The following is a 16,063-nucleotide window of genomic DNA, read 5'->3' as shown; positions in this document are numbered from 1 at the left end:
GGGTTTGCCTACGTGAAAACAAACTTTTTCTGTAAGTTTGCCTTTTACCAGAGTTCTGAAACTTTTCAGAGTAAAGCTTCTTATGTAAGCATATTATTTGCCAAGTCTCAAGTTAAATCTGAAAAAAAGTCTTAACCTTGATTGGTTGTAACTAATGATAGTGTTGATGTAAAAATGTCTTTCCAGAACAGTTTCTTTAGAGTGTAGACAATATGGAGCAATTTTATAATGTATTCACAAAACTTTTCACATTGTTTTTGCGGGTACTGTTTTTACTTGGTTTGTTTACTGCTTATTTTTTTTAAAATATGTAAATAATTTTTGCTTCATTTTTGCAAAATGTATTTAGAAGAAATGTTGTGATTCTTCAGATTACCATCTTCTCAAAATGGGAGGTTTGCTGTTTTTCTTTCAACTTCACACTTTCCCACTGAAGTTGTTATGATGTTGGTGCTCCCTGCATCCCAAAGCAGTAACTTCTACCAGTGCATGGTACAAGAGTATGTAATGAGCTCTGGGTGTGTTTGGGGAGTGGACGGGGAGGGGGGGGAAGCAGGTGGTGACATGTTGCTTACCACTTGTACCCCATTTTAAGCATCAGGATATTTTCACTAGCGTTTAGGGTTCTGTGGTTTGGATCATGTACCCAACTAAAGGAACAGGCTGGGTGGTGTACTACATGCACACTTGGTTACTACATGCAGACTTGGTTATATTTTTAAGCTAATTTCTGCAAATAATGAATCTAAAATATCACTTGCATAAAATAAGCACATTCTTTTTGTTTTAAAAACTAAAACTCAACCTGATAAAACCTTGCAGAAAGTAAAATATTGTGTCACAACATTTTTACTACTCAAGTCAAATATAGCTATTAAGTCTCTTAGATCATGGTAAATAAAAACAGTGATAAAAATTACATTTGATTTAAGCAGAAAATTAAATGTTCTAGCTGTGATTAAAATGAAATTATGAATGGCTGCTTTTATTATGAATGGCTGCTTTTATTTTAATGCTTCAGGCATTATTATATTACACCTTGGTGTTGGAGGGCAGGGATTGGCAAGCAATGGCAGATAATGTCTGCTAATAGGTATGGATGGATCTTCTTTGTGGTCTCTGTGCAGGCCACACACTGTCCAGCACAGGCACAGAATTCAGTGTGTGACTGCACAGATGACCACTAGAAGATTATCAGTTACAGGTAAGCAACCTGTTTTTTCTGCCATTGGCTCTTTACTCTACTTTACTTCTCATCTGCTTTGCCCTCCTCTCCCCTGCCTGTAAAGCAGCTGGCAGTCTGAAATGGGACCAATTAATATACACCATATTTTTGTTTGAAATATGTTATTAATGTTTTAATTGTTTTATCTTGATGTTTTTATGAATGATGTACATTGCCCAGAGCCCTGCATTGGTAATAAACATAAGATGTCTGAGAGCTGCAAGACATGAACAAATATCACACGCAGGTTTTTATTTCAAAATATGCAACTTTGCTTTTTATTAACATTAAATTAGACTGCGTGAAAGAGCCGCATGCAGCTCCCAAACTGCAGTTTGGCCACCCCTGATCTAGCCTCTGCTTAAAAACCTCCATAGAAGGAGAGCCCACTGCTTCCTGAGGAAGCTGTTCCGCTGAGGAACTGCTCTGTCAGGAAATTCTTCCTAATGTTTAGCCAAAAATGCTTTTGATTTAATTTCAACCCATTGGTTCTGGTCCGAATTTCCGGGGCAACAGAAAACAACCCTGCACCATTCTCTGTATGACAGCCCTTCAAGTACTTGAAAATGGTTATTGTATCACCTCTCAGCCATCTCCTCTCTAGGCTGTACATACTGAGCTCCTTCAACTTTTCCTCATAGGACGGTTTCCAGACCCCTCACCATCTCCATTGCTTTCCTCTGAACATGTTCTAGCTTGTCTACATCCTTCTTAAATTCTGGTGCCCAAAACTAAACACAGTGCTCTACATGAGGTCTAACCAGAGCAGAGTAAAGCAATATCATTACTTCGCATGATCTGGACACCATACTTGTTTTGATGCAGCCTAAAATTGCATTTGCCTTTTTAGCTACTGCATCACGCAGTCAAAGATGGAGAAGCTCTATACAGTCAGCAAAAACAAGACCTGGAGCTGACTGTGGCTCAGATCATGAGCTATTCATTGCAAAATTCAGGCTTAAACTGAAGAAAGTTGGGAAAACCACTAGGCCATTCAGGTTTGTCCTAGATCACATCCCTTATGAATATACAGTGCAGGTGAAGAATTGGTTTAAGGGATTAGATTTGATAGACAGAGTGCCTGAAGAACTATGGATGGAGGTTTGTGGCATTGTACAGGAGACAGCAATCAGCACCATCAGTATGCCAGCAAATTTTGAAAACGCAGCAGTGGCCACAGGATTGGAAAAGGTCAGTTCACATTCCAATCCCAAAGAAGGGCAATGCCAAGGAATATTCAAACTATCGCTCAACTGCACTCATTTCACATGCTAGCAAGGTCATGGGGGGGTCAACAGTGGGAGGGCTTCTAATGTCCTGGCCCCACTGGTGGACCTCCTGATGGCACTGTGTGATACAGAGTGTTGGACTGGATGGGCCTTTGGCCTGATCCAACATTGGCATCTCTTATGTTCTTATGTTCTTAAAGATCCTACAAGTTAGGCTTCAGCAGTACATGGATAGAGAACTGCCAGAAGTACAAGCTGAGTTTCGAAGAGGGAGAGGAATGAGGGATCAAATTGCCAACATTCACTGGATTATGGAGAAAGCAAGGGAGTACCAGAAAAACATCTACTTCTGCTTCATTCACTGCACTAAAGCCTTTGATTGTGTGGATCACAACAAACTATGGCAAGTCCTTAAAGAGATGGGAGTGCCAGACCATATCACATGTCTCTTGAGAAACCTGTATAAGGGTCAAGAAGCGATAGTTAGAACTGGATATGGAACAACTGATTGGTTTACCATAGGAAAAGGAGTATGACAAGGATGTATATTGTCACCCTGCTTTAATTTATATGCAAAGTACATCATGGGAAAAGTCGACCTGGATGAATCACAAGCCGGAATTAAGATCAACAACTCAGATATGCAGACGATACCACTCTAATGGCAGAAAGTGAAGAGGACCTCAAGAGCCTCTTGCTAAGTGTGAAAGAGGAGAGCGCAAACGTTGGCTTGAAACTGAACATCAAAAAAACTAAGATCATGGTATCCGGCCCCATTACTCCTTGGCAAATAGAAGGGAAAGTCATGGAAGCAGTGACAGACTTCATGTTCCTGGGATCCAAGATCACTGCAGATGGTAACTGTAACCATGAAATTAAAAGACACCTGCTCCTTGGGAAGAAAACAATGGCAAACCTAGACAGCATAATATAAAGTAGAGACATTACCCTGCCAACAAAAGTCCGTATGGTAGTAATGTATGGCTGCGAGAATTGGACCATAAGGAAGGCCAAGCACCGAAGAATAGATGCTTTTGAATTATGGTGCTGGAGAAGACTCTCGAGAGTCCCTTGGACTGCAAGGAGATCAGATCAGTCAATCCTAAAATAAATCAACCCTGATTGTTCCCTGGAAGGCCAGATACTGAAGCTGAAGCTCAAATACTTTGGCCACCAAATGAGAAGGGAGCACTCACTGGAGAAGACCATGATGCTGGGAAAGATCGAAGGTGTAAAAGAAGAAGGGGATGGCAAAGGCTGAGATGGTTAGACAGTGTTATCAATGCAACCAATATGAAATTAAACAAACTCCGGAGGACAGGAGGGCCTGGCGTGATGTGGTCCATGGGGTAGCGAAGAGTCAGACTCGACTGTGTGACTCAACAACAACAACAACTACTACTACTACTGCATCACACTGCTGATGCATGTTCAGTGTATGGTCTGCTAAGACCCCTAGATCCTTTCCGTACATACTACTGCCAAGACAAGTCTCCCCCATTCTGTAATTATGCATTTGATTTTTCCTACCTAAATGCAGAACTTCACATTTATCTCCTTCCTGAGATATATGTAGACATGGTGGTCCACCTTAATCTCAGTCCCAAACCAGTGTGCAATGGTGCATGTAGACGTGGTGACTCAAAGCCCTGAGTCCAACCGACAGCCGAAGACCAAAGTGTGCAATAAAGTATGTAGATATGGTAGCTTAAAGCCCCAAGTCCAACCCTGACAGCCAAACACTGAAGGGTGCAACAATGCATGTAGATGTGGTGGCCTGAAGCCCTGAGATGTGGTGGCTGAATGCCCTGAGTCCACCCCTGACACCCAACCCCCAAAGCGTGCATCAATGTATGTGGCTTGAAGCCTTGAGTCCACTGGAAACTCAAAGCATGCCCACAATGCCCACACCCCCCCCCCCCCCCGCTGAAACACACAGCTAGTATTCAATGGACAAATGGAAAGGCAGACACCCCCAGAATGTTGAAGGGAGTCCCCCAAAGTACCCCTACAGCAGCTGGGAGTGTGTAATAAATTTATGTATGTATTTATTTATATATCAGATTTATATCTCGCCCTCCCAGCTGAGGCTGGCTCAGGACGGCTTACATAAAAAGACACATAAAGAATAGTTAGAAAACAGTATTAAAACCTTCTAAAACCATCTGGCATTATAAAGTGCTAGTACTCATTATTGCTATTTAACAATGGCAGCCATATTCGATAATCTGTTCTCACAATCGAGTCATACATCTTCCTTTAGGCGACTGGCACAGGCTGTTGTTGGAAATTCCAGGGGGCAGGGCTCTCTATCCTTCAACTGTTGGGGGTGGTTCCTTGATTAAAAGCTTGGTGGAAGAACTCCATTTTACAGGCCCTGCGGAACTGCATAAGGTCTTGCAGGGCCCTGATCTCTTCTGGGAGTGTGTTCCCAGAACAGAGCCACCACTGAGAAAACCCCGGACCTGGTTATAGCCAGTCTGGCCTCCTTGAGACCTGGGAGGGTCATGCAATTTTGGGACCCTGATTGCAGTGCTCTCTGGGGAATATGTGGGGAAAGGCGGTCCCTCAGGTATGTAGGCCCTGACCATTTTGTACTAGCTGTAGCCTCCAGATTTGTGACAAGGGCAGCCCCATGTAGAGAGCATTACAGTAGTTCAGTCTCGAGGTGACTATCGCGTCTATCACTGTTGCCAAGTCGTTGCATTCGAGGAAGGGAACCAACTGCCTGATCAACCAAAGGTGGTAAAAGGCTGATTTGGCAGTTGAGTACTCAGCCGAGGAACCCACTAGCTAAGGTGTTGCAGAGCACACCCACCAACATGGCAGTATTATTCTACTTTTCACCAAGTTCCGAGTGCACCTATCCTTCGGGATGCGTTGTTCTATTCTGCAGATACATGGAAACAGATAGGAAGCTGGCAGGGCCACCCCCAATACAAAGACAGGTTATTATGAAGGACAAAAAGGCAGACCAGGCATCCCAGGAGTTTTGACAGGGGCTTCCCAAAATAACCCCATGTTATCTTGGCAGACCCCACCCCCCGCCAGCTACCACAAGAAAGGGAAGTTGGTCATGCTGATCATAGGCCCCCACAGGCCCAAACACATAGATTCTCTGATCACAGCTCAACCCCAGGTGAAATTTCTGGTTTTTCACCATTAGTGGAACACATAAGAGACCATCTGTTGTGATTGTGAATTGTACAAATGCAATGGAAAGGGGTAGTCAAACAGGGACTTGCTTGTACAGGCAGATGTTTGTTGATGTAGGTGGATGTTGTTCCATGAGGTAGGTATTGTACTATGAGGTGGGTGTTTTCTGATGAAGTAGATGTTGTTTGGTTTGGGTGTGGGGCCAGCCCACCCCCACCGGGGGGAGGAGGCCCTCCTCCCACCCAAGTGCCAAGGGCGTAGCCCATATGCTGCATGCTGGGTCACCCAGAGAGGAGGAGGAGTGGGGGGCCACATCACTAGGCCTGGATTTTATTCCACTAGGGGAGGTTGACTTTCAGGATGGACAGCTTGTCCACCCTGGCCAGGTCCAGGTGGGAGCAATGGGGGCTGAGAAGGTCTCCCAGATGGGAGAACACCCACTCGCTCTGGATGCTGGTGGGAGAGCGGGAGACGACATTCATGGCCATGGAAGAGATGTTGGCCCAGATGACAGCCTTGCATGACCAGTATTTGAGGGGATCATCCAAAGTGGGCTTGGGGGACTCAGCAAGGTACTTCCTCACCATCACCTCAACTGAATTCTTCAGCCATGTCATGCCTGGCCTCCCCACCACTGCTGCTGATCTCCCACTTCACTACCAACAACCAGTACTGGGGCTCTTGGAGATAGAGGTGCTGGGCTGTGGCTCCTCCTCTCCCTCCTCTCCCTCCTCTCACCCCAGCTTCTTCCACTCGCTGTTCCCTCTGGCCATGTCTTCTGGCCTGAAGCCTCTGCACTTCTTTGCAGAGCTCACAGTTCCACTCCATGAGCTCTGCATTACGGAGAGCAATGCTGCTTTTAATCCATGGGTCACACATACAGGCCAGCTTGTACTCCTGTTCTTAGCACAGAGGATGCAACCTGGTGGTGATGTCCAGCTACAACCTCTCTGCCGAGGCCTGGACCCATGGGAGTACAGCCTTCCCCTCAGGGCCTGGCTGCAGTGTGGAGGCCAAGGCCCTGTCCATCCCTCGAATCTGGGGGATGACTTCACTGTGGACTGGGGCCTGGGGTGATAGTCTGGACAGTAGTCCTCTGGATGCCACCAGTAGGCAATGAAGGAGCAGTAGCCATGCTGCTGGCTGCTCCAGAGGTCCACGGTGAAGTGGATGGTTTGACCTTGTGTTCTGGAGAGCTCACCATTGACCAGTGCCACTGTGGAGGGGTGCATGGCAGGCAAGACTCTCTGGCTTATGGTCCTCCACAAGGGAATTGGAGTACCAGGGAGCCAGATGCAGCAGCCGGTGACAGGGTACATTCTCCACAAGGGAGAAGGGTTGCCATCCAGTGCAATCATCTCACTGACAAGGCTAATGAGTGCTTCCTGAGCTCTCCCAATTGCCCTTTTGGGTGGCACTGTCGGTGTCCCTAGAAGCATTACCTCTTGGAGGGTAGCCTGCCTTGAGGTCCGTCCCAGTTAAGGCACCCAGAGTGCAGGGAGTCTTTCTTGGAGGGGCCTTCTGCTCCTCCTCTGCTTGTCCCTCCTGAGAAGGAGTGGGCCTCTTCCTCACACCTCTGGCTGCCACTCCTTCCCCCCGTGGCAGCAAAGTGGTGTGCACCATTTGCAGGTGCCTGTGGAGAATGGAAGACAGATGTTGGGTGTTTGTGCCTTGCAGATATGGGTGTGGCATACCTGGTACTCTGCCACACTGGGGTCACTGGGGAGGGTATGGAAATGTGTCCACAGCATGGCCTGGAAATGGGGCCCCATGCTTGGAGGAGGTGGGATTAGGCATAGCTGCTTTCTGGTGCTGGGCTGGAATGTGCCGGGGGGGGGGGTTGGTGCAGCAAGAGCAGCAGGGAGTTGGGATGTGGAAGGGGAGGGTGCTTCCCCACCAATCTGTGAACCTCGGCTCTCAAGAGTCCTCTCCAAAGACTTTCAGCAACTTCTGGTGTCTGGACATTTCTAAAATCTTTATTTCCTCTTGGGAGAGCCCCAAGGACAGAGCAGGGGAAGAAGGCTCCAAGACCCCCAGTGATACCCTGCTGGGGTGGGACTCCGGGCAGTGGCAGGCTGTGTTTGGTGCGTAGGGACAGGAGCCTGTGGTACGCAGGGCGATGGCTTCTTCCCCCCCATGACAAGCACCCCTTTCATCCTCTTTCACCCTCATGATGTTCACAAGCAGCCAGGAGTGGGTGGGTATAAATGTGGCCCCTTGTCTGGGGCACCTACTAGCTAAGCCCCATGCTTGGCTGGAGCAGAGAGACTGTATGGCTCAGACAACTCAGTCCACTCCACTCCCAAACCCCAGCAGCAGAGAGCAGATCACAAATGGGAGGGGGTGGGGGTTATAAATGTGGGTCCTCTGGAGAGGCACCCAGTAGCTGAGCCCCAGTGCTCAGTGTGAGCACAGAGACTGTGGCTCAGAGCCCTGAGTCCACTCCACTCTACATCCAAACCCCAACAGCAGAGAGCAGATCAGAAGCATAAAGCAAAGCAATGACTCTGCCAGCTCCGTTCCTCTCTTTCGATTCACCAGCCAACAGAGAAGAGGGTGGGAGCAGAGCTGACAAATATATATGCGGGGAGGGCGGGGTATAAATGAAATAAAATAAATAAATAAATAAATATAGCTTCCTGAGAACTCTGTGGTTGGCAGCCGGCAGTCCCTGTTAATGTTTGGAGAGTTCCTATTGGTTTTTCCAAGGCTGAAGAATGTCACCCTCCTTGTCCCTTGGAGTTTTGTAAACAGTTCAATTGTTCAGCGTCAGTCTGTCTCCATTCACAAACCTCCATGAACAGCACTAAAATTTCATGAAAGTTCATGGTGGCAGTTTGTGATCCATGAACTGGCTAAAATTCATCATGAACCGTTTGTTAGCCGATTTGTGCTCATCCCTAGTCCAGAATCAATATCTTCGGGGAGAGCCTGGAACCCATTGATTAACAATAGAGGCTCAGAATATCTCCTGATTTTCCTGCTCCTGTAGGTTGTGTTCTTCCACATGCCCTTTTTCTGTGCTTGGTTCTCCACCATTTCCTGAGACACTTCCCCCCCCTCCCCTGTTGTCCTCTCATGAGTGCTTTGTACACTCTGTCAATGAACTCTTCACCTTCTGAGATGGAGTATGGATAAGCGTGCCTCAAGTTCTTGTATCTTCTCCTCCAGTAGGGTTACCAATTTACACTTGCTACAAGTGTAGTTAGCATTAACCTCAGGTAAGAAAACAAAGATGGTATAGATTTGCAGGTCACTACCTCAGCTCCTTCACCAGTGATGTTGCTGCAATCCTTATAGAATAATAGAATCACAGAGGTGGAAGGCGCCATACAGGCCCTCTAGTCCAACCCCTGCTCAATGTAGGATCAGCCTAGAGCATCCCTGACAAGTGTTTGTCCAGCCGCTGCTTAAAGACTGCCAGTGAGGGGGAGTTCACCACCTCCCTAGGCAGCTGATTCCACTGTTGCACAACTCTTACTGTAAAAAAGTTTTTCCTAATATCCAGCCAGTACCTTCCCAGTCCCACCCTTAATTTAAACCCATTATTGCAAGCCCTATCCTCTGCTGCCAACAGGAACAGCTCCCTGCCCTCCTCTAAGTGACAGCCCTTCAAATACTTCAAGAGAGCAATCATGTCCCCCCTCAACCTCCTCTTCTCCAGACTAAACATTCCCAAGTCCCTCAGCCTTTTTTCATAGGGCTTGGTCTCCAGGGCTCCCAAGATCTTTGTCGCTCTCCTCTGCACCTGCTCTATTCTGTCCACATCCTTTTTGAAATGAGGCCTCCAGAACAGCACAAAATACTCCAGGTGTGGCCTGACCAATGCAGTGTACAGCGAGACTATGACATTTGCGATTTGGATGTTATGTCTCCGTTGATACACCCCAAGATCGCATTAGCCTTTTTTGTTGCTGCATCACACTGACTGCTCATATTTAACATACGGTCCACCCATACCCCAAGATCTTGTTCACACACACTGCTATCCAGAAGCGTATCCCCCATCCAGTACGTGTGTTCCTCATTTTTGTTACCCAAATGTAGAACTCGGCACTTATCTTTGTTAACTTGCATCTTGTTCACATTCACCCACTTTTCCAGCGTGTTCAGATCTAGTTGAATTCTAGATCTTCTGGTGTGTCTGTTGCTCATCCCAATTTGGTGTCATCTGCAAATTTAATGAGTAGCCCCTCCTCACTCTCATTCAGATCATTTATAAAAATATTGAAAAGTACCGGGCCCAGAACCGAGCCCTGTCAGGCACCCCACTGGACACCTCCCTCCATTCAGATGAAATGCCATTGACAACTACTCTCTGAGTGTGGTTCTCCAACCAGTTCCCTATCCACCTAACTATCCTAGAGTCCAGTCTGCAGTCCTCTAGTTTACGCATCAGAACATTAGGGGGAACCCTGTCAAAAGCTTTACTGAAATCCAGGTTAACAACATCAACAGCATTCCCTCTACCCAGTAAGTTCATCACTCGATCGAATAAGGAAATGAGGTTGGTCTGGCAGAACCTGTTGGGGACAAATCTGTGCTGACTTCCATGGATCATCAAGTTGTCTTTTGGATGCTTATAGATTGATCCCTTTAAAATCTGCTCCACTATCTTCCTAGGGACAGAGGTCAGACTGACTAGCCTGTAGTTTTCTAGGTCATCCCTTCTTCCTTTTTTGAACATTGGGATAGAATCTGCCCTCCTGCAGATACTCTTCTTTAGAAGTATGTCCTTGTCTATACTTCTTGAACATTCTTGAACTTCTTTTTCTCTATTAGCATATCACACAGTTTTCTGTTCATCCACATTGGCTTCTTGGATCCCCTGCCATGTTTCTTTCTTGTTGGAATAGTGATGGCTTGAGCTTGCGAGAGCTCTTATTTTAGGAGAGCCCACCCTTCACTTGCTCCCTTCCCTTCCAGCAGTGTTGCCCGTGGAATGATTGTCACCATGCAACTGAGTTTATTAAAATCTGCCCTACTGAAATCTAACATACATGTGTGGCTACAAACTTCCTTGGTCCCCCACAGCAGAAGGAATTCTAAGAGGGCATGGTCATGTCCCCCGAAGGTCCCTACCACATTCACCCCATCTACTATCTCTTGCCTTTTGTTCAATATTAAGTCTAGTATGGCCAAGCCCCTCGTAGCTTCCTCCATCTGTTGATGAAAGAAATTGTCAGTCAGAAAGGTCAGGAATGTGCATGACTGTGCATGCTTTGCAGTTTGTCTCCCAGCACATGTCAGGGAAGTTGAAGTCACCCATAATTACCAGATCTTGTTGTTTAGATACCCTGTCAAGCTGTTCATCCCGGTCAGAAGGTCTGTAGCAGACTCCAGCCACAATACTATTTATCCTTCCTTCCCTTATTCTCACCCAGATACTTTCCTCTGGGCTGTCACCCTCCCCCTCCAATATTTCTTGACAAATAAACCTCCTCCTCACATACAGCGCCACTTCACGTCCTCTTCGACCCTTTGGGTTTTTCTAGGAAGTGGTCCTATCTTTCCTGCCTTTCCCTGAAACTCCTCTGCCAAACTTCCATACAAAACTCCATTTGCTCCTCCTGTTCTCTTATTCCAGATTGCCAAAAGGAGGGGCAATGTAGCCAGTATATCTAGTATCAATCTAGAAAGCATCTGAAATGGGCATTCAAGCCAGCATCACCATCACAGCAGCTAATTTTTGGAGCCTTTTGTCTGCAGTAATCTATGTGGTCAGGAAGACACAGGCAGGCCTGTGGCTAGAGAGTTTTCAGTGGGGAGGGCACAGAGGGGGCACTGCCAACGTCACACAAAAAAAGGTGATTTCCAAGTAAGGACTCCAGTCTGGCCTGGAACTTCTACAAGTCCTGCTGGCCAGCCCCTTTCCTTGCTGAAGCATGAAGGCTCCCTCAGAACCCATGGCCCACCCATCTACCTGGTCCTCTAGGAGCATCTGGAAAGGCAGGAATCATCTGGCATGGGGGAAAGGGGGGGGGACCACGAGCTACTCTGCCTGAGAGGGAAACCGGTCTGACCTGGAGCGCAAAACTCTTTGGCGAGGGGAAATTGACCAAATGTATGTCTCCCAAATCCTACCCTCCTTCTTGAGACAGAATCGCTCCCATTGAGAAAGGTAATAGAAGTAGTACCACCATCCCAAAGGGGATTAGGGTTCTACTCCAAGAACGTCACCATTCCAATGAATAAAGGAAGTCTCTGCCTTATCCTTCATCTGAGAAGGAGTGATGATTACATCTGACCCAAGAAGTTCAGAGTGGTGACCCTAACATCCATCTTTTGTTGACCTCAGAGATACCTGCTTCCACATTTCAGCTTGGCCACATCATCATACCTTCCTTCATTTTTCTGTGGGGGACAGTACAAAATGTTACCTTCAATTTCTCCATTGCTCCAAAGATGTTCACTGGCAGTGGTTACAGAAATATTTGCTGTCAAGGGTCATCTTTTTTCCTTACATAGACAACTGGCTTCATGCAGCTCAATTTTATCTATCTCTTCTTCATCATTTGCAAATGCCCTTACATACTCTAGACACCATGAGCTTTTGTATCAGTGAAGAGAAGCTGCATCAATAGTCAGTAGGGTTCATGCTGGATTCTTATCTCTGGCAGAGCCTACCTTATCTTAGATAAAGCTTCCACCATCATTGCCTGATGCAGTCCTTCATCTAGCACCTAACACACTTGTAGCTCCTGGCTGCCTACAAATCAACTACAGGCTGTGCGGCTAGGTACTGCAGGTGGCCAAAGACTAGGTGGCCGTACTAAGTTCTGCAGGTGACCACAGACAACATGACCACCATATACTGCATAAATAAGCAGGGCAGCAGTGCATCTGATGCTTTGAAACATCTAGTCTGCCTGTACAATATCTTTTGAATTGGCATCGGTGTGGCAGGCAAAGACAACAGTACCGTCAGCTGCAAAGAGATGGTGGCCCACAAATGGCCCATCAGTGACAGCTACCTTCTGCTGATAATCCTGCACATCAGAGGTTGACCACCAATGTTATACTTTTCACACTCTCTTTCATACTTGAGGTCATCAGAAAAATAGAGACTCCACAAATGGCATCCTCATCATTACGCGCTGGCCAAGACAGTTGTGGTCCTTGCCACTTCAGCTCTTAGCGACATGCAGCTTTTACCTGTAGTGTGGTTTGCAGTAGTCTGTTGAGCAGTGTGGGCCAGTGAACTGTATGCTCAAACCTTCCTTCCTTACAGTAGAAAAGAGCAAGAGTCCAGTAGGACCTTAAAGACTAATGGAACTTGTGGCAGTGTATGAGCTTTCGTGAGTCACTGCTCACTTCTTCAGATACAGCTAGAATGGGCTCCTTACAGTTACACAGGATATGATGGTATTTAAAATATTTTGTTGCATGACTAGGCATTTAAAAGAAGAATCACTTTATCAACAACATGTAATAGTAGTTATAAGCTTTTTGCAGAGGATCAGGTATTGAAGGGCAGAAGCCTAGCATCCAGAAACTTTAGTTTTAATCACCAACACAGTTTGTTTCTTGTAAACTATTCCTCTGATAAAACTTACACAATATTTCTGTCTACTTTTCTTTAAAGATCTTCTTGTTGATATGTTGGGGGTTCTTGCCAGCTATAGCATCACTGTCAAGGAGTTGAAGCTCTTGTTCAGCATGCTGCGTGGTGAAAATGGAATCTGGGTAAGCTGTAGGAAATGCAAAGATGTTTATGACGTGTTCCATGTCAAAAGCTGATGCTAAAGACAATACCACTACATCCATCTGAAAAAAGCTTCTTGTCCATGAAAGCTTATGCCGTAATAAACTTCTTTGTATTTAAAGTGCATCAAGATTTTGATACTGTAAAGGCTTCTTTTGATATCTACTTAAAAACTGATCTGCATTCTTGCTGGAGAAGTAGCCAATAGTTAATATAGTTCAAGGATTGTCATTAACCACTGGTTATACTCAAAATGTTCTACATATTTGTTGTTTTGACAGCCTAGGCATGCAGTCAAGCTGCTGTCAGTCCTTAATCAGATGCCACAAAGACATGGTCCTGACACTTTTTTCAACTTCCCAGGCTGCAGTGCTGCAGTAAGTTTTAAGGAATAACTGTATTTTCCCATTAAAGTGAAATCCTCAACTGCTCTGTACGTTTATTTTACTATGAGGAAATGGATTGTATATATTCTTATTTCTTTGTGTTCACTTAATATATTTTATATGATTTAACATCATGGATATAAGGTGGCATAATACACTGACCATGGTGAAATGTAAGGTATTATTCAGGATTTGTAGTATTTTTGTAACATGCTGTGTTTTTGATTGTTCATACTACATCAGTAGAGAGACATTTACTAGGTATATTATAGCACTGAATGTTTTAATTAAAAAATGATAGGAAGTAGAAATGGAAAATTTCCTACAAATTCTTGCTGAAGAATTTTAAAGATCCACTTGTTTCCCCAACTTCCTTGTCCTTGTGGGAATTGCCATGGCAGGGACATTGTTGGTAGTGAGATTGCTAAACTGTATTTTAATAAAAGTAAAATATTTGCAATATAACAAAATACATGTTACTTCTCCTTTCTTTTTTCATAGGCTATTGCATTGCCTCCTATTGCCAAGTGGCCTTATCAAAATGGGTTTACGCTTAACACCTGGTTTCGCATGGATCCATTAAACAATATTAATGTAGATAAGGATAAACCATACCTTTATTGGTAGGTGAATTAATTTGTATTTAGCAGCTTTGTTTTTAAAATTCAGAGCTGGACAGTACATGAGAGCGAGCTGCAAATATATACGGATATTTTTATGACTGTCGCCATCATCCTCAAGCAATACTATTACTACAGATCTTTGCTAGCACTTTATAATATTGAATGGTTTTAGAAGGTTTTATGATATTGTAATTGTTATGTATGTGATCTATCTCCTATGGAAGCCACCCTGAGCCTGCCCCGGCAGAGAGGGCAGGGTATAAATTGAAAAAACAAGCAAACAAACAAATAAATTGCTGCATACCATATATTAATTTTGTCATCTGAGCAGTATGAAAAAGTAAACATTTAAATTAAAAAACAAACTTATGCTGTACTAAATAAAAGAGTATAATTTTTGAACAGTTGCAGTAACATAACTTTGCCAGGCCCCTGCTGGGGGCTGAGGATCCCCCACCCTGGGACCCCTCCACACCCCTGATCAGCTGGCTGGCGGGGGGGACGGGACGATGACGACTTACCAGTTGCTAAGGGTGGCAGTTTGGCCATCTCACTTCTGACATGCACTGGAAGTGACGTCATTGTGTCTGTGGCAATGCTGTGGTATTTTGGCAAAAACTCTATGGTAAAAATAACTTTAGAGGTTTTGCCCAGATACCACACCGTTGCTGGTGATGTGATGGCATCACTTCTGGTGCATGCCAGAAGTGATGTCGCCTACCTAGGCCTTTCTTTGCTGCCCAAAAGTCTGAACCTACCATACATCCCCTGATGGTTGCTAAGGGGTACCTTGCAACCCTACAATAACACTGTCAGCATACTTGGTTTTCAAGTTAAAGATTATAACAATGGGGGAAATAAATGTAATTACAAAAATATATTATCAAACAGATTGTATATTGTCACCAAAATTGTTCACATTTTAACTTATTTTTGAATATATGCTGTATATGTAAAGTATACAAAGGAATTATTGCAAGGTAAACAAAAAAGTAACCATTATCTAATGAGTGAGTAAAACTTTGCCTTAAAAAAATTTCAGTCATATATCACAGGAGCTTTTCTAGTATTCTCTAAAATGTTCCAATTTTTCCATCTTGGGGAAATAATCCATTTTACCCCTGACAAAATAGATTAGGTGCACAATATGTTCCAGGATGGACCAACATTTACTGGGACGTTCTAACTTTGTAAATATGAAAAACAGCAGTCAATTAGATGGCTCTCCAGCACTAATCAAACCACATGAGTTCCTTGTAAAGTACAAGGCAGAGGGAAAATGTGGTAGTCTGTCTATTAACAAAGTAGAGATTGATTGAGATGCCAAATTTGATACGGTTATAGCTCATGGTGGCTTAACCTTTTATTTAAAATATATGCAAAATTAACTTATTAATGTGATTTACCAGACCAGCTTAATTTTCTCTGTGTAATTTTTAAATTGTCTTTCAGTTTTCGCACTAGTAAAGGTGTTGGGTACTCTGCTCATTTTGTTGGCAACTGTTTAATAGTTACATCACTGAAGTCAAAAGGCAAAGGCTTTCAACACTGTGTGAAATATGATTTTCAGCCACGCAAGGTGAGTGCAAATTGTTTTATTAAAATATTTTAATCCTGTAAATCCATATCATACAAAATAAATCAAAGTAGAGTGAGAGCCAGTATCTTGAGATGGATCCTGAAACAGACAACCCAATAACATCGTCTAACAGGTGTAATACATTGTTGTTGACTTACTC

The 16,063-nt window shown here is 44.6% G+C and overlaps 1 protein-coding gene across 1 annotated transcript in view; it reads left to right on the top strand.

The window, feature by feature from the left end:
- The window catches only part of LOC107126110 (neurobeachin-like), a 600,691-nt gene that overhangs the window by 56,825 nt on the left and 527,803 nt on the right, over nucleotides 1-16,063 (top strand). The window contains 4 exon segments of the mRNA XM_015429619.1: nucleotides 13,196-13,296; nucleotides 13,597-13,692; nucleotides 14,203-14,324; nucleotides 15,777-15,903. Coding sequence (XP_015285105.1) covers nucleotides 13,196-13,296; nucleotides 13,597-13,692; nucleotides 14,203-14,324; nucleotides 15,777-15,903 — 446 coding nt within the window.

This window comes from Gekko japonicus, unplaced genomic scaffold (genome assembly GCF_001447785.1).
Source record: "Gekko japonicus isolate JY-2015 unplaced genomic scaffold, Gekko_japonicus_V1.1 scaffold429, whole genome shotgun sequence".
Classification (NCBI taxonomy): domain Eukaryota; kingdom Metazoa; phylum Chordata; class Lepidosauria; order Squamata; family Gekkonidae; genus Gekko; species Gekko japonicus.
The sequence above is the reverse complement of the archived record's forward strand: the minus strand, read 5'-3'. Positions and strand labels throughout refer to the sequence as shown.